General features: G+C 36.8%; 1 protein-coding gene and 1 pseudogene across 1 annotated transcript; both read left to right on the top strand.

Moving 5' to 3' along the window:
- Positions 1 to 3,857: 3,857 nt before the first annotated feature.
- Positions 3,858 to 5,021, top strand: LOC129729164 (uncharacterized). The gene has a single exon (XM_055687647.1). It carries the CDS (start codon positions 3,858 to 3,860, stop codon positions 5,019 to 5,021), a length of 1,164 nt encoding a protein of 387 aa, XP_055543622.1.
- Positions 5,022 to 15,196: 10,175 nt separating this feature from the next.
- Positions 15,197 to 15,324, top strand: LOC129733473 (U2 spliceosomal RNA; annotated as a pseudogene).
- Positions 15,325 to 23,314: the final 7,990 nt, after the last annotated feature.

Genomic DNA, 23,314 nt, shown 5'->3' with positions numbered 1-23,314 from the left:
TACGTTTTCCTGAAATCCATCCACGCCCCAGTTTAGTCCTATCCCCTTCCGCCTACATCCAACCAAACGACAAGAACACGTTAAGACCCCGGATCCGAAAACAGCAATCAGACCCGTACGATACTCTCAAGGCCCGAGGGAGACAACCCAACATGCCAGTCCGTAATATCTTGGCTCAGCAGCGGAACATATTCAATATACTGCTTACCTATAGCAATGGAAAACCATCAAACAACAAACCAGTGCTTTAATGCAAAACATTCTAGCTTTAAGTTAGATTTAGTTTCAGCTCGTAGTCGGCAGCGAGGATAAAAAATTTGCTTTTGGTTATTAAGATACTTTAGCAAGTAAGCTACGCCGTTAAACATTGAATTGTATTTGTGCCGTGTCAAATAAATTATAGATGAAGAAAAAAAAATTATGAACATAAAAAAAAACATTCACCTGCCAAATATGGTTCCATTTACTTGGTTAGTTTCTGAGATGTGCAGAAATTTGTGTTTCATTTGTATGGGACCCCTCCCTTCCAAAAGAGGGAGGGTTCTCGAACTATCTTAGTCACCTTTCTCGGCTTCTTAAACCCCTATATACAAACTTTCACGTCGATCGGTTTAGAAGTTTCCAAGCCTATATGGATCAGACAGACAGACAGACAGAGCTGCATTTTTATATGTTTAGAAGATTAAGATTATCTATTAAATAAAAATAAGTTGGTGTCTGTGAAAAGACGTTTCACCTAAAATAGAATCAACGGATTTGAATGATTCTTTTTGTGTTTGTTTTGTCTTGATCTCCGACGAGTTAACAAGAAAAAATAATAATAATCTACTGGTAAAGTTTAAAAAAATTAAAACATATTTTCGCCTTTTCCCGCCTTTTACTCCAAGAACAACGTCATTAGATTACTATGATTGCAGGTTATGAGCGGTAGACAAGCTGTTGTAGCGTCGTTATCGAGGCGTCGTTGTTGAGTAAACAAGCACATGTTAATGATTCATCTGATTCACATATTATTTGAACTTCGTTTTCGCTGCCTACTACACATTTTACAGTGGTACAGAAGACGTGTAGTGTTAGTGTAGCTCGAAAACCAAAAATAAAGAAATTTAGTGCAAAAGAGCTATAGCGTGGTAAACAAACAAACTCAACATGCATGTGAATACTCTCAAGTTTTGATTTAATTAAAGAGCATGTGCTTGATAATATGAATCAAATTCCTGGCTTATTTGAGTAAAGTTGCAAATTATCGTCTTATGCATCAGTTTAACTTAAAGATAGAATAAAATAACACTACGTATGATATATGTATATGCATAAGTTTGATGGGTTTATCGGCTTAATCAGTCCGTGTATACTAGCAAAAACGATTTGTTTTTTTTCCTTTTTTCCCATTCCGACAGTTTCGGTGACTTTATTTCACCTTTTTCAAGGAGTCTGAAAATATACATTGTGTGTAGTTTTCCTCTTTCGTTACTGGTTTATGTTTTATGTCTGTGTTAGCTTACTTACAGAAAGGATAATCGTTCTATTGTTAAGTGTGTTGGTGTCCAGCATCGGTTGTCTGGTGTGTATTACAAATGGCGTCCCACTTTGGCTATATGTAAAAGGTATTGTTCGCTTAAAACAGATTTGTAACTTTCCTCTATAAACTGTACTTACTGCATGTGTACCTATTTTTGTGTGCTACACTGTACAAGCTTCTAAAGCTTTTTCTAGCACTTACTTTTTTCAAGCACTTTTATGGCAATTTCACTTTAATCGGGTAATGAATATTCTAAGCTGTTGGTTTTGCGTCTTCCTCTGTAGTCTACTAATTCTTGACGGCTTGCTAAGGGTGTGTTTGAGAGATTGTACAGCTTTGAGTTGTGGTGGTAGTGGATTGGCTGTCATGGTTGTCTGTTTTGTTTTGGTTGATGTTCTTTATCGAGTGTATAATACCAGCGTATATGGTGTTCAGTCCCTCAGTGTCTGTGCGTTTGTTTATGCTATTTTCTGTGTTGGCAATATGGCAAATTTCTAAAAACGGGAGTGCTTGTGGTTTGTTGTGTCTGTCTATAATTTTTGTTTGTTGAAAATCAAACCGGTGATTCTGTGTGATACTGTGATGCATTAGTGCTGGTTTTTCCTTAAGTGAACTGATTTGGGTATCTGTTTCGTTGTAACCTTGTTGCAGTAGTTTGTCCCAGGTGTTATAGTGCGTCCGGTGTCCACTAATTCTAGTTTTAAGCATGTTTGTTGTCATTCCCACGTAGCAGGCGCTGCAGTCTTTGCACGGTATGTTGTAGATGACGTTGCTCTGGTGATCATGTGGAATGGGGTCTTTAACATTTGTGAACAACTGTTTAACTGTTTTTATGTTGCGGTGTGCAAGTCGTATGTGTTTGTAATCGTTTTTAAGGTGCTTGTCGATTCGGTTCGACAGGTATGGTATGTATGGTATCGAACGGTAAGTATATTCCAGGTTTTCACTAGGTGTTTCCTGCGGTGCCGTGATGTTTTCCTGCATTCGGCTTATTAATCTGTTTATTAGTGCTTTCGGGTAGTTGTTTAGTCTCAATTGTTTGTGAATGATGCGAGCCTTATCATCGTTCTGTAGATTAGTGGATAGCTTGTCAACTCGTCTGATGAAATTTTTAGCCATGTTAATTTTGTGATGGAGCGGGTGGAACGAAAAGTAGTCTAAAAATCTGCCACTGGCGATTGGTTTCATATACCATTCTGTTTTAATGCTTTGATTTTCTTGTCTTATCAGTGTCATGTCTAGAAACGGTAGTCGTCTATTGTTTTCCATTTCGTAGGTGAATTGAATATGTTCGTTGTAACTGTTGAAAGTCTCTAATACATGGTTTAGTTGATTCGCGGGCAGTGCTAGTAGAAGATCATCTACATATTTTTTCAGGAATGGGGGCTTGAATGTTAGTAATGGTATTACTGTGTCCAAAAGTGTTTCCATTACTAAATCTGCTAGTGTGGGCGAGATGGGATTCCCCATTGCGGTGCCAAAGATCTGTTGGAAATGTTGTCCGTTGTATTTACAGTAGCTTGATTCTATGCAGAATTCAACTATTTCGATAAACAAATCTAGGTTTATGTTCGTATAAACTTTGATTTTCTCCCATTGTTTTATTATGTTGTGTGTAACTAATGCTGGGAATCGATGTGAATAGCGATGTAACGTCGAGGGAAATTAGGATGTGATCAGGTGGCAATGTAACTGTGTTAATAAAATCGCAAAATGTAAATGAATCCTTTATGTTGTATCGGCTCTCGATGGAGTTTTGTATGATTTTTCCTATATATTTCGAAAGGTTGTAAGCGGGAGCAGTCATGTTTGGCACTACTGGCCTTAGTGGTAGATTGGGTTTGTGCGCTTTGGGCTGTCCGTATATTCTGGGGTATATGGCATTATATGTAGTTAGTCTTGTTGCGGTCTGTTTGTCGATAAGATTTAGGTTGAGCAATCGTTTAACAAATTCATTGTTTGTTCTTTGGTATCGTGATGTTGGATCGCGTGGTATTGGGAGATATGTTTTGTCGTCGGTGAGCATATTAAGCATCTTCTGTTTGTATTCATCTGTTGGCATTATGACTGTTTTATTACCTTTGTCCGATTGGATGGCGAGTACATCTGGGTTATCGCGAAAGAAATGTTTTGTAATTTTCGTAGCTTTTTCACAGCATTTCGTAAGTTCATCTTTTTGGGTTATATTTTTGTTGTAATGGATGTAGTTTTGGACTGAATTTGCTATTGCGCACCTTGTGCCCTAGATTTGTTTATCGAAATAGTTGAATTCTGCATAGAATCAAGCTACTGTAAATACAACGGACAACATTTCCAACAGATCTTTGGCACCGCAATGGGGAATCCCATCTCGCCCACACTAGCAGATTTAGTAATGGAAACACTTTTGGACACAGTAATACCATTACTAACATTCAAGCCCCCATTCCTGAAAAAATATGTAGATGATCTTCTACTAGCACTGCCCGCGAATCAACTAAACCATGTATTAGAGACTTTCAACAGTTACAACGAACATATTCAATTCACCTACGAAATGGAAAACAATAGACGACTACCGTTTCTAGACATGACACTGATAAGACAAGAAAATCAAAGCATTAAAACAGAATGGTATATGAAACCAATCGCCAGTGGCAGATTCTTAGACTACTTTTCGTTCCACCCGCTCCATCACAAAATTAACATGGCTAAAAATTTCATCAGACGAGTTGACAAGCTATCCACTAATCTACAGAACGATGATAAGGCTCGCATCATTCACAAACAATTGAGACTAAACAACTACCCGAAAGCACTAATAAACAGATTAATAAGCCGAATGCAGGAAAACATCACGGCACCGCAGGAAACACCTAGTGAAAACCTGGAATATACTTACCGTTCGATACCATACATACCATACCTGTCGAACCGAATCGACAAGCACCTTAAAAACGATTACAAACACATACGACTTGCACACCGCAACATAAAAACAGTTAAACAGTTGTTCACAAATGTTAAAGACCCCATTCCACATGAACACCAGAGCAACGTCATCTACAACATACCGTGCAAAGACTGCAGCGCCTGCTACGTGGGAATGACAACAAACATGCTTAAAACTAGAATTAGTGGACACCGGACGCACTATAACACCTGGGACAAACTACTGCAACAAGGTTACAACGAAACAGATACCCAAATCAGTTCACTTAAGGAAAAACCAGCACTAATGCATCACAGTATCACACAGAATCACCGGTTTGATTTTCAACAAACAAAAATTATAGACAGACACAACAAACCACAAGCACTCCCGTTTTTAGAAATTTGCCATATTGCCAACACAGAAAATAGCATAAACAAACGCACAGACACTGAGGGACTGAACACCATATACGCTGGTATTATACACTCGATAAAGAACATCAACCAAAACAAAACAGACAACCATGACAGCCAATCCACTACCACCACAACTCAAAGCTGTACAATCTCTCAAACACACCCTTAGCAAGCCGTCAAGAATTAGTAGACTACAGAGGAAGACGCAAAACCAACAGCTTAGAATATTCATTACCCGATTAAAGTGAAATTGCCATAAAAGTGCTTGAAAAAAGTAAGTGCTAGAAAAAGCTTTAGAAGCTTGTACAGTGTAGCACACAAAAATAGGTACACATGCAGTAAGTACAGTTTATAGAGGAAAGTTACAAATCTGTTTTAAGCGAACAATACCTTTTACATATAGCCAAAGTGGGACGCCATTTGTAATACACACCAGACAACCGATGCTGGACACCAACACACTTAACAATAGAACGATTATCCTTTCTGTAAGTAAGCTAACACAGACATAAAACATAAACCAGTAACGAAAGAGGAAAACTACACACGATGTATATTTTCAGACTCCTTGAAAAAGGTGAAATAAAGTCACCGAAACTGTCGGAATGGGAAAAAAGGAAAAAAAAACAAATCGTTTTTGCTAGTATACACGGACTGATTAAGCCGATAAACCCATCAAACTAACCGTTTCAGTCGTCACATAAACAAATATATGCATAAGGGTATATGCCGCAAGGTTACATAGTCCGCTTTGTCAAGCGAATGGTCGTGGGTTCGAATCTTAGTAGAATCAGGCCCTTCGATGTCGAAACTGGACTGGAAGTATGGGTTCATTCTCAGGCTCCCCACCACTTACCTTTCCTTTACGCTGAAATCTATAACACCTTTGCGTGACTTTCTCTTAACAATACATAAGTCCCTCTTATTAATAAAACTGGCAAGAAGGACGCACTACGACACTTTTCCAGGGAATTATAATTGGTGATATTTGGCAAGAGGAACGAGCATCGGTATAGTAGAACAGTAAGCGGGTAAAAGGAAGAGTATCACTTTACACACAAGCACTGATAAACAATAATAATAAGCATGCCACTTCTCAATAGCGGTGTTGCTAATAATAAAAGTGCGGGATACAGCAGACACCCGGGCATATCTCACAATAGATCTACGATTCTGGTCGCAGTGCGGAAGTTCATACAGAAAAAAAAAAATATATATGCATATGGTATCATTGCTCGACCTCAATAAATCTCTTCAATTTTCTCTAAAATGCACTCTGACCTAAATCATATTCGCTCATACTGCAATGATTTTGTTAGCCGGTAAAACGAAGGTGTAGTTTTTACTCCTCAAAAAACATTGATTTCTGTTCATGTTTCGTTAAATACGTACTGTTGCATTCCTAGAAATCTCTGGATATCCAATTCATTGCTGAATATTGAATTGAAAACTATAGTGTTGCGGAGTCTCAATTGCACTGTGCTGAAGCAACAGATCTGCCTCAAAAACAAATGAAGTGATAATGTGACTGAAGCGAAAATTTTGAAGTTCCGTGTATCCAGATATTGTCGACCAATTTGCCATTTAATTTCAAACGTCTGTATGTACCCTCACGCTTCGCAATTTCGTGATATTCGATAATGCCCAAGGCCCTGATATTTGGTGGCATTAAACCTCAACATGCAGATTCTCGCAGAAACAGAAAAAAAAAACCGAAAAATGGTTGGCCATAAAAGAAAAACTTTAAGCTTTTCTGCTGATATTGGTAGCACAGTGCTCGAATACTGTCAACTTAGTTCAAAGGAAAAGGCACATCAGCGCCACCACCGCTGCGGCGGGAATATTCCGCATAACTGAAACTCATCAGATATGACCGTTATTTTGATGCACTGAAATAAATCTCGTGCTACGTCTGTTTGTCTGTGGTTGTAGTGATAGTTATAATTATTTATCTTAAGATTGTGAGAGGTTATCTGTGAGTTTCAGTGAGTTACGATTTTTTGCTACCTGTGATCGGAGAAGTTTCAAACAAGTGCGTACTAAAACAATGGCCTTAAATTTTTTAAATGTTTTATGGATAATTCTGAGCGATTTTGTTTTTTTGGTTTTAGTTGCTTCCACTTAAATTTTACCTCGGTTTCTGTGAGTTTGTGCTGTGGCTGTTTTTGAAGAAAGGTAAAAATATTGAAAAAAAATACCATTGATAAATCAGAGCTAAAACATATCTTGAGTATGTTTTTGAAGCAGCAGTTAGATATTTGCTTTTGCAGTACAACAGTCAATAAAACTCATGGCGGCGGCACGGAGTTTGCCGGGTCAGCTTATGTAATAAACTGAAACGACCTAAAGACCGCTAGTGCGAGTAACATTGATAGGAGATAAAACTGTCGCTTGATTTTTGTCAGCATCAAATCCGGGACATCAAGTAATGGGATAATCTGCTGTGCCAAGAGTCTGTAATTGATAAAAACATTTTTAACGTACAACCGGTTTGTTTGATTGGTATAGTGTCTTCGGCAAAGTTTCAGATAATAATGTTTTTTACCTGTTTTTAAATATTTATTTGAAAAAAAAAAATATTGTTCTCATTTCTCAAAAAAACATAGCTTGTTTTGATTCTCATTCTATCATGTTTAAACAAGCATCAATGTTAAGCTAATAATGTGTAAAAATGTGTAACATTAATGTGGAAAATTCTCTTTCCAAAGGTGTATATTTTTTCTGGAACGATATCATCTATACGAATACTACGAATACTATCTACAACTTTGCTGAAGACTTGACAAATATCAAACGAATCATTTTGGCTCAAATAAAAAAGTATTACATATTTTTGTAATTTTTAACTCTTCTGATTGCAGTAAACATCGGTATTTTCAATGCGTAGAAAAATTTATATTTTTGGAAAGGTACAGTTTACAATTATGTACTAACAAAAACTGCAACAGACTTCAAGATTAGGGGCAGGTTGTCGACCTACTGATACCTGAACATAATTTTTCCTGACATAATTTTTCGACAGGACCTCAACGATACGATGCCAATGGAATGTATAACAGAAATTAGATTTTCAAATTTCGTTCATTAGTGATGTTTGTATTATAAAATGGACTTTTTTCGGAAGGTGATAGTCAAAACTAAGACAGATAATTGAGTTTAATGAATTTCTCAGGGAATTATATTAGTTTACTTGCAAAAAAATCTAAGCCCTTGCGAGTGGCATTCCAGAAGCTTACCGGAACGTTCGCTTTGATGGACGAAAACATACGTGTTGGCATGTTGAGTTCTTTTTCGTCTTATTTATCAATTCCTACTCAGTTTCCGAGACAAAATTATTGGAGTAGATCTTACGCTTCTGGTTTGCCCAGAAACTCTGGATGGGATGCAACCGGGGGATTTTGACCATCCGACGCTAGATCCGGCCAGAGCACCGCGTCTTCACCCTAAGGTATTACTTGATGAACGACGCAACTTCTAGCAGGCACTTCGTATTATAAATTTCCGATAAGCGGTTTTGACATCCTCTTCTCGCTGATTGTCAGCTACAGCAGCACTTTCTTGGGGAACTTGATGTGTGGAATGAACCACATCTCAGAGCTCACTTCCTTCGTGGGGAAATTGAAATAAGAAGTGCCCTGCCAGTCGTTGCCATCCAGGATGAGATAAGTCTCAATGTCCATCACCACCGCCACGTCGCGATTCGAGATTATTAAACCGCTGCCGCGAAAGTCTTACTTTTTTGACCAACGAAAAAATGCACCAGAAATAAATTTTTTTTTTATAGTAAATCTCCTGAAATGCATGAAATGTAAAAACAGCAGATTATCTCATAAAAAATTGTCTGAAAAAATATTAACTTTCAGGGACATCGAAACTTTCGCGCTAGGAGACTCGAGCTACACCAGAACACACAAGAAACACTCCCAGCTCGAACTTTTGTTTCATCGATCAAAAAACCGAAACTTCGACCGCTTTGAGGTTTTTCGTACCGCAGTCCGATTGAGTTCAAATTTGGCATGGGTAATTTTTACGAGAAGCCAAAACTTTTAAACCCTGTCGTAATTAAAAAGCTGGATATGAATATAGAATTGCTACGTAATTGAACCGATTCTAAACAATTGCTGGTTTTTAATAGTTTTCGGTTCGGCACAAATCAGAAAAACACTTTTTTCGTTACAACAAGCCTATGGTGTTGATTAATCAGACAAAACGAACGAATTCGGGAACAATTTAAAAATAAGCCTTCTCCCTGAGAAGTTTTACATAAATCTGTAGCTTTATAACCTCTAGCTCAACAATATCCATAAAAAAATCTGTCATTTTTGTCTTGCATTTGTCCAATAATTCCGTGTGGGTAAGTACCCACAGGGATATTTTCCGAACCCACATGAACCGGCGTCTTTGGTACCAACAGACATAAAATAACTTATCATAATGGTTGCTGATATGAATGTTTTCACAACAGATAAGAGTGCCGAAATTTTTAGTCTGGTCAATAATATTATTTCAAGTGAAAACCGATTGCCATAAGAACCCACTGGCTGTAACGACGTATTTTTAGAATTTAAGTATGTAGGTATCATAAAGTTCGTTTGAGAAAGACAGAGATGAAGTACCTGGTCAGAGAACCAGACTGAATCTGCACAACTACCGTGCTGGATCGAAATCCGTACACCTAAGCACATGATAATCTTCGAAGGTCAATATAAAATCAAGAAATCACATATTGCTTTAAACTGACATGTTTACTTGTAGGTCTACTTATATTTCATCACTTTTTTCAAGCAAAATGATTCAAATCACTCTGAAACTCGAAAAAATCATGTTTAAATAGAACATGTTTTGAATCGAAATCCGTACACAGTTTTTTGTCTGAATCAAAACCCGTACACTTTTGAATCGAAATCCGCACACACGCGATATAGACTGGATCAAAGTCCATACAACAATAAATCAAAATCCGTATAGATATAGAAGTACAAAATTGAACGTCTTTTATTCATAATTTATCTTTAAATTCACGAATAAATATATGTTGAGGATCAATTGGTTCCTAAAGTTTCACACGGTTCTCTAATTTTTGATATCAGCTTAAATAGTGCAATTTTCGTAGCGTTTCGTAGTAACCGGAACGCCGAAACCTCTCGAAGCTTCCCGGTACGACTTTCCCTTGCGCACCTCAGTCACAGCTCCTTCCAAATTATTTGCCGTATATTTATACTTGTTTTCTTCCATTATATGCTGAAAACAAGAAGAAAGTTCAACAATATATGCATGATACACACGTTGTACGGATTTTTATTCAAGCAATTAACAAGGATCAAAATCCGTACGGCACTGTTTTTGTTGAATAAATACAGTTTACACTATTTACCAGACAATATACTGCTCGAAAATGACAAAAACTTACCTTTTCCATCAATTTCAAAAAGATTCACAGAGTAAAACACTTATTTCCCACTTGAAAAACGTTTTTATCTGAAGAACGTTTCCTTATTAAATTCTCTAACAATACAACGAAATGACAACTGAAACCGATTCACTATTGATTTTTCATTTTTAATATTTTTGTTTCATGGCCTACTAGCGCATAGTTTAATTTAACAGAAGGCCAACAGCTCAACGGACATGTACATGTAACTATCATATGAATTTTTATTTTTATAATGCTTAAAACTGAAGAAAAACATCACGGTGTACGGATTTCGATACTGTACGGGTTTCGATCCAGCACGGTAACTGAAGCAAAACTTGAACAAAATTGTCAAAACTGTAATCTGCAGTATAGATAGGTTGCAAATTATTTCAATATTTGAATTTCTCAACTTACTAGAGTCCCAATTTCATCAAACGCCAAGTAAGAACACCATTCCAATCTAGCAACACTGTCTGCCCCTCGCAACCAGAATGCATCCAATCCGAGCGGCATCCTACTATTATGTTTCGACCATATTTTCTGCAGCTAATGCAACGATCTGGATTTTCCGCGCCCAACTTTTCCCCCGCATTTGCTGGGGATGGCACCAACAGGAGAGGGAAAGTGCATAAAACCATTTACGCGAGGCACCCCGGTTAGGCTGGTTTTTCTGCGGCAAACGTGGCTTGGAATTGTTTCTGACCGAACAACAACGCTTCCCAGCCAGGTGTAGTCATTCTCGAACAGAGTTGATAACCAAAATAGAGAAAAAAGTGAATGCACTGAAAACAGCTAATTTCTAATACACATACTATTCAGGTGCCGCTTGAAATGCAAATTATGTACATCAGGCAGCCTTTCCCGGTTCTCTCTCTCTCTCTTTTTGTCTGGCCACGATTTGGAGTGAATCGGAAATGGATATATGTGTATGTGAGTGTGTGCCTGTCTGTATGTGCACCGCCGCACTGCTTTTGGCAGCTTGTTTAGGAATGTTGGCTAATTGAATCTAGCGCCCGCAAATGGGAGGAAAATGTGGGGATTTTTATAATAAAAATTACTGCTTTCAGGACGTTAGCTAACAAATAGCATCTAATCGGCCGAAAGAACGGGGAAACCAGAGCCAGAAACTTTTGCGAAGATGAACCAACGTAAACCCGGCGGCTGCGAAAGAACGATTCTTTCAACTTCTGCCCAAACCAGCTGATGCACCCGCGGATGCTGCCGGCTCCACCGCCGCACTAATGAATGGCGTTGATGAGCGATGTGTACGAATCGGGGGAGGAAGAGTCGTAGCACCGGTGTGGGGGGGATGGGCTGCTCTCTAAACATTTTCATTCATAGAACGGCCAATATTCCACCGCCTGCATCGTTTCCTATACGCGAGCCGAATATTTTCTGTTTCCGAGCTTTTAAAGGTGATTTTTCTTATTCTGTTGTTGCTGCTAAAACAAAGCAACGGCTGCGCCGGTGCGGTGGAAAACGGAACGAAGGAGGAAAGAAGTTATCCAGTGGCTTACGAGGAATCCACTTTTTATTTTTTGGCTTGGTGCGGGGAAAAGGGCTGAGGTTTCCAGGGGTCATCATCAAACCTCACAATTCCAAATTCTACTGAATTAAATGTCAAAATTTAAAAGTTTCTTTGAGTCGTCAAAAATGCCCCTAGTTTTAATATTAAATAGTATTCACAATCCTTTATGACGTTCAGTTCAAGGCTTGTCCGGCAGATCAAATCACGGACAGGAAAACGGTAGCACTTCGACAACGGCAGCAGCAGTAACAACTGCGGGAAGAGTCCGAACAGCAGGAGTGTCCAATTATTATAAGAGCGTGCACCTTAAAATAATGCCAATTATCGAAACGTTGATGGTGTTTTAGGAAATGGAAGTAGAACCATTCATTAAATCGAAGAAATCGTGTAAACAAAAGAAAGAGCGAAAGAAATGAGCTATCGGCTGGCCCAGAAGAGTGGACCGACCGAGAATGAAAATCGATATCGAACGATCCAATGACTTGCCTGCCCTGTCTGGCAGGAGTAAGAGGAAGAGGTTGGAGGCCCCGAGTGTGGGGAGAAGTGATGGCCAAGCAGGTTCAGTATTTTCCTGTTGAATTTTTCATCGCGAGCTGCTGTTGCTATTATTAGCATTTTTTCCTCCCCATTTCTTGGCACTGAAATTAAGCTACTACTTAGACGATCTCCCGGCCAGGCCATCGACGGCGTCGCCGCCCGGAACCACTATTGGCCATCGCGCGGAGGAAAGCCGTTTTCGTCGGTTACTTTTCCACCGTTTCTTTTTTTTCTCTTCTATTCAAACCTACTTTAGTTTTTTTTTTTTTTATTTCAACTGCGGCAATCGGAAATGTGATAATGACGCCTCGATGATAGGTAATGGAGCTTCTGTCTTCCATTAATCAATCATCCGAATGTTCTGTACAGTAAACAGAGGCAAATTCTGGCAAGTATTACCTTTCCTGCTAGCCTTGTGCGGTGCGATTAAGTTAACGAGTTACTTGCAACACCCCCCAAATCTCCGGAAAACCCAAATCGTACATTGTAGTGAGTTAGCACCGATCTAGCGTAATGAAATCATGGAAAACAGGCCTCCAGTTGAAACCTGGGTGGATTCGACTGCAGCATAATTTATGCTTACAGCAGCCATTAAATCGTATCGAAGCGATATCAAATCGCATTTGACGACCAATCGGTTGAACGAAATGTGCAGCAGCTTTTCTGCCGTTTCCTCATTGATCGCTTGAGACCCATGCGATTCGTATGTAATCACTACCAGCACCATCGGCCATCCTCCCTTGCTACCGCCAAAGCGTGTTAGATCACACAAATTAGCAAATTTATGGAGCCTATTGTTTTCGGTACAGTCAGAGCCGAATGTGGCTGTCGGTTACGATTAACTGGGAGCTTTTTCTTTGGAACTGAACGCCTGGTGGCAGGTTGAATGCGACGGTAGAGGAATAGTTGGATGAACGACATTAAAGAATGCCGAGGAACAGAAAAAAACTTGAAAATCTCTAAAAGACGAAAAATAGAAAGGTAAAAACCAAGCCAAACAATGAAGTACAGCAAGTAAAATTATAATTGAAATCACTGAAAGACTGAATTAAACAGCAAAAAGAAAGTCCCATTAGGACCTAAAATTACAAAAACTGGTAATTGGCAACATAAAAAAAAATTCAAAAATCGAAAACTAAATAATAATTATAATAATAAGAAAAACATATCAGAAGAAATATTTTCAAAAGCGGATAACAAAGTGGAAAAAACGAAAATTGAACATCATAATCATACAAATTACTATCGTAAGAAAAACATAGTTAAAGAAACAATACGCAAACTATATATGTACATGAACAATCGTAACTAATAAAGATGGTAAGTATTCCAATGTACAGGACACAAGCAAAATATCTTTTAAAGGAAAGTCACCAAATCGAAAAAAAGTAGGAGGGTGGTATCCAAGACACGAACGCATGATGGACGTGGGACTACGTAAATTATTTTTTATTTCATCAAACTCTTCAGTTATATTAGAAAATAAATGTTAGCTCTCAAACAATTTTCCTGTCTTTCTGGATCCTATAAAAACTACGTAACTATATTTTCGCGTCCGCTTTTTGAAGTTTCCATACGATTATATATGGGAAAATCCACTTTTTCAAAACTTATTCTCTAGAGATGTCCAGTTGGCTTCTAAAAATATATCGATATATGACATTTGTAAGAAATTTCCCTGAAAAAATAAAAAACGATCGTAATGCGATACTTGTAGGAAACTTGTAGGAAAAGCCGTTTCCCTCAAACTGATTGAATATCTGACGAACGGCTCACTACTGAATTTTCCTAGCAATATTGCTTTAGCATGCTTTTGTTGCAAATTCAACCATGTGATAAGAAATGATGTTCATGTATCGATATATTTTTTGGAGTCAACTGGGTATCTGTAGAGAATATGTTTTGAAAAAATGAATTTTTCACATATAAAATCGAATGGAAAATTTGAACACCGGGGATCGATCTGAAAAGTTACACAGTTTTTATTGGACCCATAAGGAACAGGAAAAGTGCATGGGAGCGAAAAAATAGCACCGTTGCTTTTTTCCCATATAACCGTGTCTCAGTCTAATGATTATGACATGTGTTGAACCCGTTTCAAAAAATTCACAACACTGCATCACATAGGATGTAACGTCCTAAAAAAGCCACTTTCGTTTGACATCATCGCAGTATACCGAACTGTAAATTTATGGCTGCTACTAACTATCGTTCTTACGAATAAAATTTTCTCCGGTCGCACAACGGCAATATGCAACTCGCGAAAGTTACACTCTTGGTATCTGCTGAACAATTTGATTGTTTTTCTTCTAAGCCGCACCGCGACATGACGAGTGCTATACTGTTGCCTTTGTGAAAACTCAATCAGTTCATTTTCGCTGCTAGTCAACATAAATGAAATTTATTTTCCCTTCATTCAAATTACGAAACTAAGACAAACTATGAGAATTTGAAATAAAGGAAAAAGCTAGTCAGAATATAGCTTTAAAATCAATACCAGGTAACAGAAAGTCCGCTGCTCTGCTGGAAAGATCTTTAGTTAACTTTTCACTGGTTTGCATTTTGAAAGATATGCCAATTAATATACAGAAAGTTTAGGGAAAACTTGACTAATCGATTAAGTGTTCAAGATCTATTTAGTAAAAGTAATATTGCATACATTCAAAACCACCATCCTGTTCTCAGCTTAAAAAGTAAGCTGGTGATTGGTTGTGTGCTGCGAAACTACACCAAAATGATTTATGTTCTATTCAAACTTTTTATCAGTTGATCATTGAAAACGGTATGCCAATTATTATACCACAAGTTTGGAGTAAACCTCACTTTTGGATAAAAAACATTGGCGTTTAAAATTCGTTCAGGGATAGCTTCTCGGCCTAAAGGCTAAGATCAAAGTGTAGTATCTGTTCTTATCAGCTTAACAAAAAAAAACAGGATATGAACTTTACGAGGGCACATTTTCGTTACACTTTCTACAGTATTCCACCCTTCAAAAGTAGGATGTGTCCCACGTCAAAAAATGTAAACCAAAGAACCATACAAACGAAAACAGTAACAATACAGATATTCAAAATATATTCAATATTACAAAAAAAAAGCAAAGAATATTCAAAATTAGTGAGGAGAAAGACATAAAACACGTAAACTTAGAATATCTAAAATCTAAGCCAAATACTAACTACAGGTATACCTCGATTTTACGCGCATTCTCGTTTTTGAAATGTGCATAAACTCGAATTGTGCGTAAAATCAAAGCAAGATTTTTAATATGTTTTACAACTCAAAAGCGATTTTCGTAATCAGAAATTTGTAAAAAACATCTAAGGGAACATTTAATCGTTACGTAATAATTAAATGTTCCCTTAGATGTTTTTTTACAAATTTCCGATTACGAAAATTGATTTTGAAAGAGGGGTTGGAAAGTTTGACAACACACACACAAAATTTTCAAGGTCAGAAGAAGAGAGTGACATGGAAGGAGGAGGGTTTTGAAAGGTTAATCACTTGCGCTACGTAATTAATAAACACTTTTTAATAGCCCGTGTATGACTATCAGTGTATATATGTAGATATGTGTATGCTATAGAGAGAAAATGAGAGAGCAAGCAACAAAAAGTGAGAACGAGAGACAGAGAGAGAGAGAGAGAAAGAGAAAATGTGAGTGAGAAAGAAAAAAAAAGAGAGAACGAGAGTGAGAGAGAGAATGAGAATAAGAAAGTCAAAGAGAGAGAACGAGAATGGAAAAGAGAGAATGAGAGATAGAGAGAGACAGAGAGAGCGAGAAATAGTGAGAAAGAGTGAGGGAGAGAGAGAGAGGAAGAGTGAGGAAGAGAGAGAGAAATAGTCTGAGAGAGAAAAAAAGACAAATAATGTGAGAGAAGGAGTGAGAGAGAGAAGGAGTGAGAGAGAAAAGGAGTAAGAGAGAAAGAGAGAGAGAGGAGTCAGAGAAAAAAAGAAAAAAAGAGTCAGAGAGAAAGAGAGAAAAGGAGTGAGAGAGAAAGAAAGAGAAAATGACTGAGAGAGAAAGAAAGAGAGAAAGAGAGAGAGAAAGAGAGAAAGAGAGAGAGAAAAAGAGAGAGAGAAAGAGAGAGAAATAGAGAGGAAGAGAGAGAGAGAGAGAGAGAGAGAGAGAGAGAGAGAGAGAGAGAGAGAGAGGTGGAGAGAGAGATGAAGAGAGGAGGAGGGAGAGATGGAGAGAAGGGGAGAGAGAGATGAAGAGAAGGAGAGGAAAAGATGAAGAGATGGAGAGAGAGACAGAGAGAGAGAGAAAGCGAAAGAGAAAGAGAGCGACAGTGAGAAAGTGAGAGAGAACGACAGTGAGTAAGTGTGAGAGAGAGAGAAAGAGAAGGAGATAAAGTGAGAAAAGAAAAAAAGAAAAGAAGAGAGATTAAGAGAGGGAAATGAAGAGAGTGGAATGAAAAGGGAGAAATAAAGAGAAAGAGAGAGAGAGAGCGAATTAGAGAAAGGTAACCTGATGGACTCCAAGATTCCTTGTCGAATGTCAAGTCGAGACGAAAAAATATCACAAATCGGAAACACTCTGAACCAAACAAAAAAAAATTCATTACGAAATCGGCAGAAATAAGAATACATAAAACAAACAAAAAATAATGATATAAAACAAGATCTGGTGAATTAAGAGAATGTCTCTATTCAGATAAAAACCTAAATTAATCCACCTAGCGGTCAGACCCAGCCTTTCTCATTCAAACTTATATAAAATTGTTATGAAGTTTGTTATTTGTAAGCTTGAGAGATGATTCGTTCGTATTAACAATTTAATACATAACGGTTGCTTAGTTTGATTATAATCAAATGAAATGGGAACGTATAGGGCAGCAAAACTTTGAAACCACGTGCTCAATCATAATTCATCAGTTAACCCTTAACTAGCCCGTTCATCTGATAATACTATTGATCAAATCGGTTGTGTACTTTCTGAGATAATGAAGTTTCGTGATTTTCACAATTCGGTACATTACAGTCGAAGTTACAGTTCGATTACAGTAAAATTCAATAGGGTGTTATGAGGCAGCTAGTCCTTCCAATTGACACTAATTTCGTGAAAATCGGTTCAGCCATCTCTGAGAAAAGTGAGTGAGTTTATGTATTCTTCGGAATATGTTTCTTTTCATAGCTAGATTTCACATTTTTAAACATAACAGGCAAAGTAATAGTCAAATTGCAAAAAAAATCAATAGAGTCTTATGGGGTAAATAGACCTTTCATATAACACTGATTTTGTGGAAATTGTTCCAGCCATCTCTGAGAAACATGAGTGACATTAAACAGTCTTCAGAAGACGTTTCTTTTCATAACTTTTGAACCACATATTCAATCTATATAAAATTCAAAAGTTAAGGGTTTTTAAGATAGCCCGTTCATTTGATATCAATCTTAGTGAAATCGGTTGTGTAGTTTCTGAGATATTGATGTTTCGTGATTTGTACATTTTTTAACAAAACCTCTAATATAAAAATCCAATTACAATAAAATTTAATTGAGTCTTATGGGGCAACTAGAACTTTCATTTGCATATAATTTTATTAAAATCGGTCCAGTCATCTCTGGGAAAAGTGAGTGAAAATAATAATCTGCACATACACACACAATCACACACACACACACACACACACACACACACACACACACACACACACATTCATACATGCATACAGAAAATGCTCAGCTCGTCGAACTGAGTCGAGTGATAGATGCCATTCGGCCCTTTGGAGCACTTTCATATCTTCGGTTTTGCAAGTGATTGTTATACCTGTCTAGGAGAAAGGTAAAAAGTTAAAAAAATTATTAATTAGGAGTAAAATATTCGTGCTTAAGAAATAGCGAAATAAAAGAAATGACTTTGAATTTCGTACACTTCAATCACGAGCAATACCGGGAACGTACGAATAGCACAATACCAAATTTAAATTTTGTTGAGGCCGTATGTTTTGATCAAAGCAGTTACAGTTTTAAATAGTCTTTGAATTTCGTTTCTTTTCATAACTTTTGAACAACATATCAAATTACTATGAAATTTCTTACTTGTGAGTTTGAGAGACAACCCGTTCAAATGACACTAGTTATGTTCAAATAAGTCGTGTGATCTTTGAGATAATAGACTTTCGTTTTTTTATAATTTAATACTAACGGTTGGAATAAAAATACGATTATAGTCAAATAAAATTGGAACCTATAGGAAAGCCAAACTTTTCATTTGACACTAAGACTGTTGAATTTAGTCCAGTCATTTTTGGGAAAACGAGTGAATTTGAAAAGTCGCCGGAACATGTTTCTTTTCACAATTTTTGAACCACGTGTTTAATCACTATAAAATTCATCAATTAACCTTTAACTAGCCCGTTCATTTGATACCAATATTGTTCAAATCGGTTGTGCACTTTTTGAGATAATGAAGTTTTGTGATTTTCACATTCTGGTACTTTACAGACGAAGTTACAGTCCGATTACATTGTAATTCGATTAGGTGTTATGAGGCAGCTAGACCTTTCATTTGACACTAGTTTCGTGGAAATCGGTTCAGCCATCTCTGAGAAACGTGAGTGAATTTAAGTAGTCTTCGGAATATGTTTCTTTTCAAAGCTGGATTTCACATTTTTAAACATAACAGGCAAAGTAATAGTCCGATTGCAAAAAAAATCAACAGGGTCTTATGGGGTAATCAGGCCTTCCAAATGACACTAATTTTAACTTCTGAACCTCACGTTCAATCTTCATGAAACTCAAAAGTTAAGGGTTATTTAAGTAGCTTGTTCATTTAAAACCAATTTTGTTAAAATCGATTGAGTAGTTTCTGAGATAATGATGTTTCGTGATATTCACATTTTTAAACATAACAGGCAAACTAAAAATCCGATTGCAATGAAATTCAATAGGGTCTTATGGGGCAACTAGACCTCTCGTTTTCAATTAATTTCATGAAGATCGGTTCAGCCATCTCTGAGAAAATCGAGTGAGATTGGGAGAGCGTTACACACACACACATACACACACATACACACACACATACGCACACACACATACAGAAAATGCTCAGCTCGTCGAGCTAAGTCGATTGATATACGAGATTCGACCCTTTGGAGCACTTTTATACCTTTGGTTTTTCCAGTGATTGCTATACCTTTCTAGGAGAAAGGCAAAAACAGTTGGCAACAAAATTAGGTTAAAAAGAAAGTCATTCGAGAGCAATAATTCGACAATCAAAACTATAAGCAAACTTTAAATTATAATAAATACAGAATCTAATTTTGTAGATTTATCGGCGTAATCAGTCCGTGTATAGTAGCAAAAACGATTTTTTGTTTCTTAATCCTAGACTCCTTGAAAAAGGTGAAATAAAGTCACCGAAACTGTCGGATTAAGAAACAAAAAAAAAAAAAGAAGAAAAAAAAAGAAGAAAAAAAAAGAAAAAAAAAGGATTAAGAAACAAAAAATCGTTTTTGCTTCTATACACGGACTGATTAAGCCGATAAATCTACAAAATTAACCGCTACAGTCGACAAACAAACAAGTACAGAATCTAAGCAGAAACGAATTGTGCACAAGTGAATCACATGACGAAAAAACAAAGAACATAACATAAAGAATCAAATCATAATATATAAATTTTACTAGAATCTAGGTTAAAAAGTAGGAATAGTATATAAATATGAAGAAAAACCTAAATTAATCCACCTAGCGGTCAGACCCAGCCTTTCTCATTAAAACTTTTATTTGTTTCAATAGATTTACATGACCGCTTCAATCCAGTAAATATATATTCACTCTGTAGGTTCTAAAATATTGATATTGTAATCTATACATATAAAAATGTAGTCCGGTCAGTCTGTCTGTCTGATCCATATTGGCTCGAAAACTACCAAACCGAGCGACGTGAAAAATTGTATAATGGGATTTTTGGTGCCGATAAAGGTTCCTATGATAGTTTCAGACCTCTCCCTCTCCTGGAAGGGAGGGGTCCAATACAAATGAAACACAAATTTCGCACATCTCAAAAAAATACAACCAAATTTGGTATGTGAATGTTTTTAGAGGTAACAAATATGTCTATAATGGTTCGACGCCCCTCCCTCTTCTGGAAGCACATGTTTCTGCACAAATTTCCGCACATCTCGCGAACTAATCAACTAAATGGAAATATATTTAGCTTAAACAGCCTAAATTGGCCGATTTCCACCCAATACAATAATATCCGAATCTAGAATGATACACGACTTCCGGCTTCTGTAAAACAGCTGAAAATGACCAAACACCACCCAATATGAGTGTTTCTTTAACCAGTATGACATTCAAAATCTATATCATCTTCAATAGGGTGTTATGAGGCAGCTAGACATATTAATTGATACTAATTTTGTAGAAATCGGGTCAGCCATCACTGAGAAAAGTGAGTGAGATTAAACAGTCTTCAGAACACGTTTCTTTTCATAACTTCTGAACCCGAAGTTCAATCTTTATAGAATTCAAAAGTTAAGGGTTTTTCAGGTAGCCAGTTCATTTGAAATCAATTTTGTTCAAATCGGTTGTGTAGTTTTCGAGATAATGATGTTTCATGATTTTTACATTTTGATATATAACCTCTAAACTAAACATCCGATTACAAAAAACCTGAATAAGGTCTTATGGGACAACAAGACCTTTCATTTGCAATTAATTTCATGGGAATCGGTCCAGCCATCTCTGAGAAAAGTGAGTGAGAATAAAATTCTGCACATACACACACACACATACACACACACACACACACACACACACACACACACACACACACACACACACACATACAGAAAATGCTCAGCTCGTCGAACTGAGTCGAGTGATATAAGCCATTCGGCCCTTTGGAGCACTTTAACATTTTCGGTTTTGCAAGTGATTGCTATACCTTTCTAGGAGAAAGGCAAAACCTAAATTAATCCACCTAGCGGTCAGACCCAGCCTTTCTCATTCAATTTTTGCCATAAAACATCATTGTCTCAAAAACTACACAACCGATTTGAACAAAATTAATTTCAAATGAACGGGCTACCTGCAATACTCTTAATTTTCGAATTTCATAAAGACTGAATATGTGGTTCAAAAGTTATGACAAGAAACGTGTTCTGAAGACTACTTAATCTCACTCATGTTTCTCAGAGATGGCTGAACCGATTTTCATAAAATTAGTGTCAAATGGAAGGTCTAGTTGCCCCATAAGACCCTATTGATTTGTTTTTCAATCAGACTATTACTTTGCCTGTTATGTTTAAAAATGTGAAATCCAGCTATGAAAAGGAACATATTCCGAAGACTACTTCAACTCACTCACTTTTCTCAGAGATAGCTGACCCGATTTCCACAAAATTAGTGTCAACTAATAAGTCTAGCTGCCTCGTAACACCCTATTGAATTTTACTGTAATCGAACTGTAACTTCGTCTGTAATGTACCAAAATGTGAAAATCACGAAACTTCATTATCTCAGAAACGACACAACCGATTTGATTAATATTATCAGATGAGCGGGCTAGTTAAGGGTTTAAGATTGAACACGATGGTCATGATTGATTTATGATTAAACACGTGGTTTCGAAAATTGGCTGTTCTATACGTTCCCATTTCATTTGATTATAATAGAACTTAAGCAACCGTTATGTATTAAATTATTAATAAAACAAAGAAAGTTTATTATCTCAAATTTAACATGACTTATTTGAACATAACTAGTGTCATACGAACGAGTCATCTCTCAAACTCAAAAATAACAAACTTCATAACAATTTGATATGTTGCTCAAAAGTTATGGAAAGAAAAGAAATTCAAAGACTATGTAAAACTATACCTGCTTTGATCGATATGTGTGGCCTCAACATAATTTAAATGTGGTACCGTACTATTTGAACGTTTCAAATTCATTGATTCCTTGCGATGTGTTTAAAGTCTGCAAATGCTCGACGAATCGGTCATAGGATATGATAAAAGTCAAATAACAAATCGTTTGAAATACTATCCAAGATAGATTAAAATACTATTCAATATGAGTATCTCTGGAACCAGAATGATGCAAGGAGCTAACAATTGTCCTCAGGCACCATTTTGAATTGCTAAATGGCAACTTTTAGGCAACAGAGAGAAATTACCGAATAATACTCAATATGGATATTTCCGTAAACGTGATGATGTATAGAAACCAAACATTGACCCTGCACACCATTTTGAATTTAAAGACGACCACTTTAATTTTTGGAAAACAACCTAAATAACTAAATACCTCCCAATATGGGTATTTCCGGTGTCAGATTGATGCCAGAAAATCTGCTGAAAATGACCGAATACCACTCAATATAAAAAAATTTAGAATTAAAGCGAAGTACACAAGCCAACAGTCGAGGATGTTGTCATTTCGATTAAAATCAATCATTTCAAACGAGTTGTTATTTGACTTTGATCATATCCTATGGCCGACTTTAAACACATCGTAAGGAATCAATGAATTTGAAACGTTCAAATAGTACGATACCACACTTAAATTATGTTAAGGCCACATATATCGATCAAAGAAGGTATAGTTTTAAATAGTCTTTGAATTTCTTTTCTTTCCATAACTTTTGAGCCACATATCAAATTGTTATGAAGTTTGTTATTTGTGAGTTTGAGAGCTGACTCGTTCGTATGGCACTAGTTATGTTCAAATAAGTCATGTACTTTTTGAGATAATTGACTTTCGTTGTATTGTTAACAATTTAATGCATAACGGTTGCTTAAGTTCGATTATAATCAAATGAAATGGGAACGTATAGAGCAGCCAAACTTTGAAACCACGTGTTCAATCATAATTCATCAGTTAACCCTTAACTAGACCATAACTGCAGCTAGACCATTCATTTGACACTAATTTTGTGGAAATCAGGTGAGCCATCTCTGAGAAAAGTGTGTGAGTCCAAGTAGTCATCGGAATATGTTCCTTTGCATAGCTGGATTTCACA

Source organism: Wyeomyia smithii, chromosome 3 (genome assembly GCF_029784165.1).
Source record: "Wyeomyia smithii strain HCP4-BCI-WySm-NY-G18 chromosome 3, ASM2978416v1, whole genome shotgun sequence".
Classification (NCBI taxonomy): Eukaryota; Metazoa; Arthropoda; class Insecta; order Diptera; family Culicidae; genus Wyeomyia; species Wyeomyia smithii.
The sequence above is the reverse complement of the archived record's forward strand: the minus strand, read 5'-3'. Positions and strand labels throughout refer to the sequence as shown.

Excerpts from the sequence above, each read along its gene's own strand:
- LOC129729164 (XM_055687647.1), top strand. The coding sequence starts at position 3,858 with ATGGGGAATCCCATCTCGCCCACACTAGCAGATTTAGTAATGGAAACA.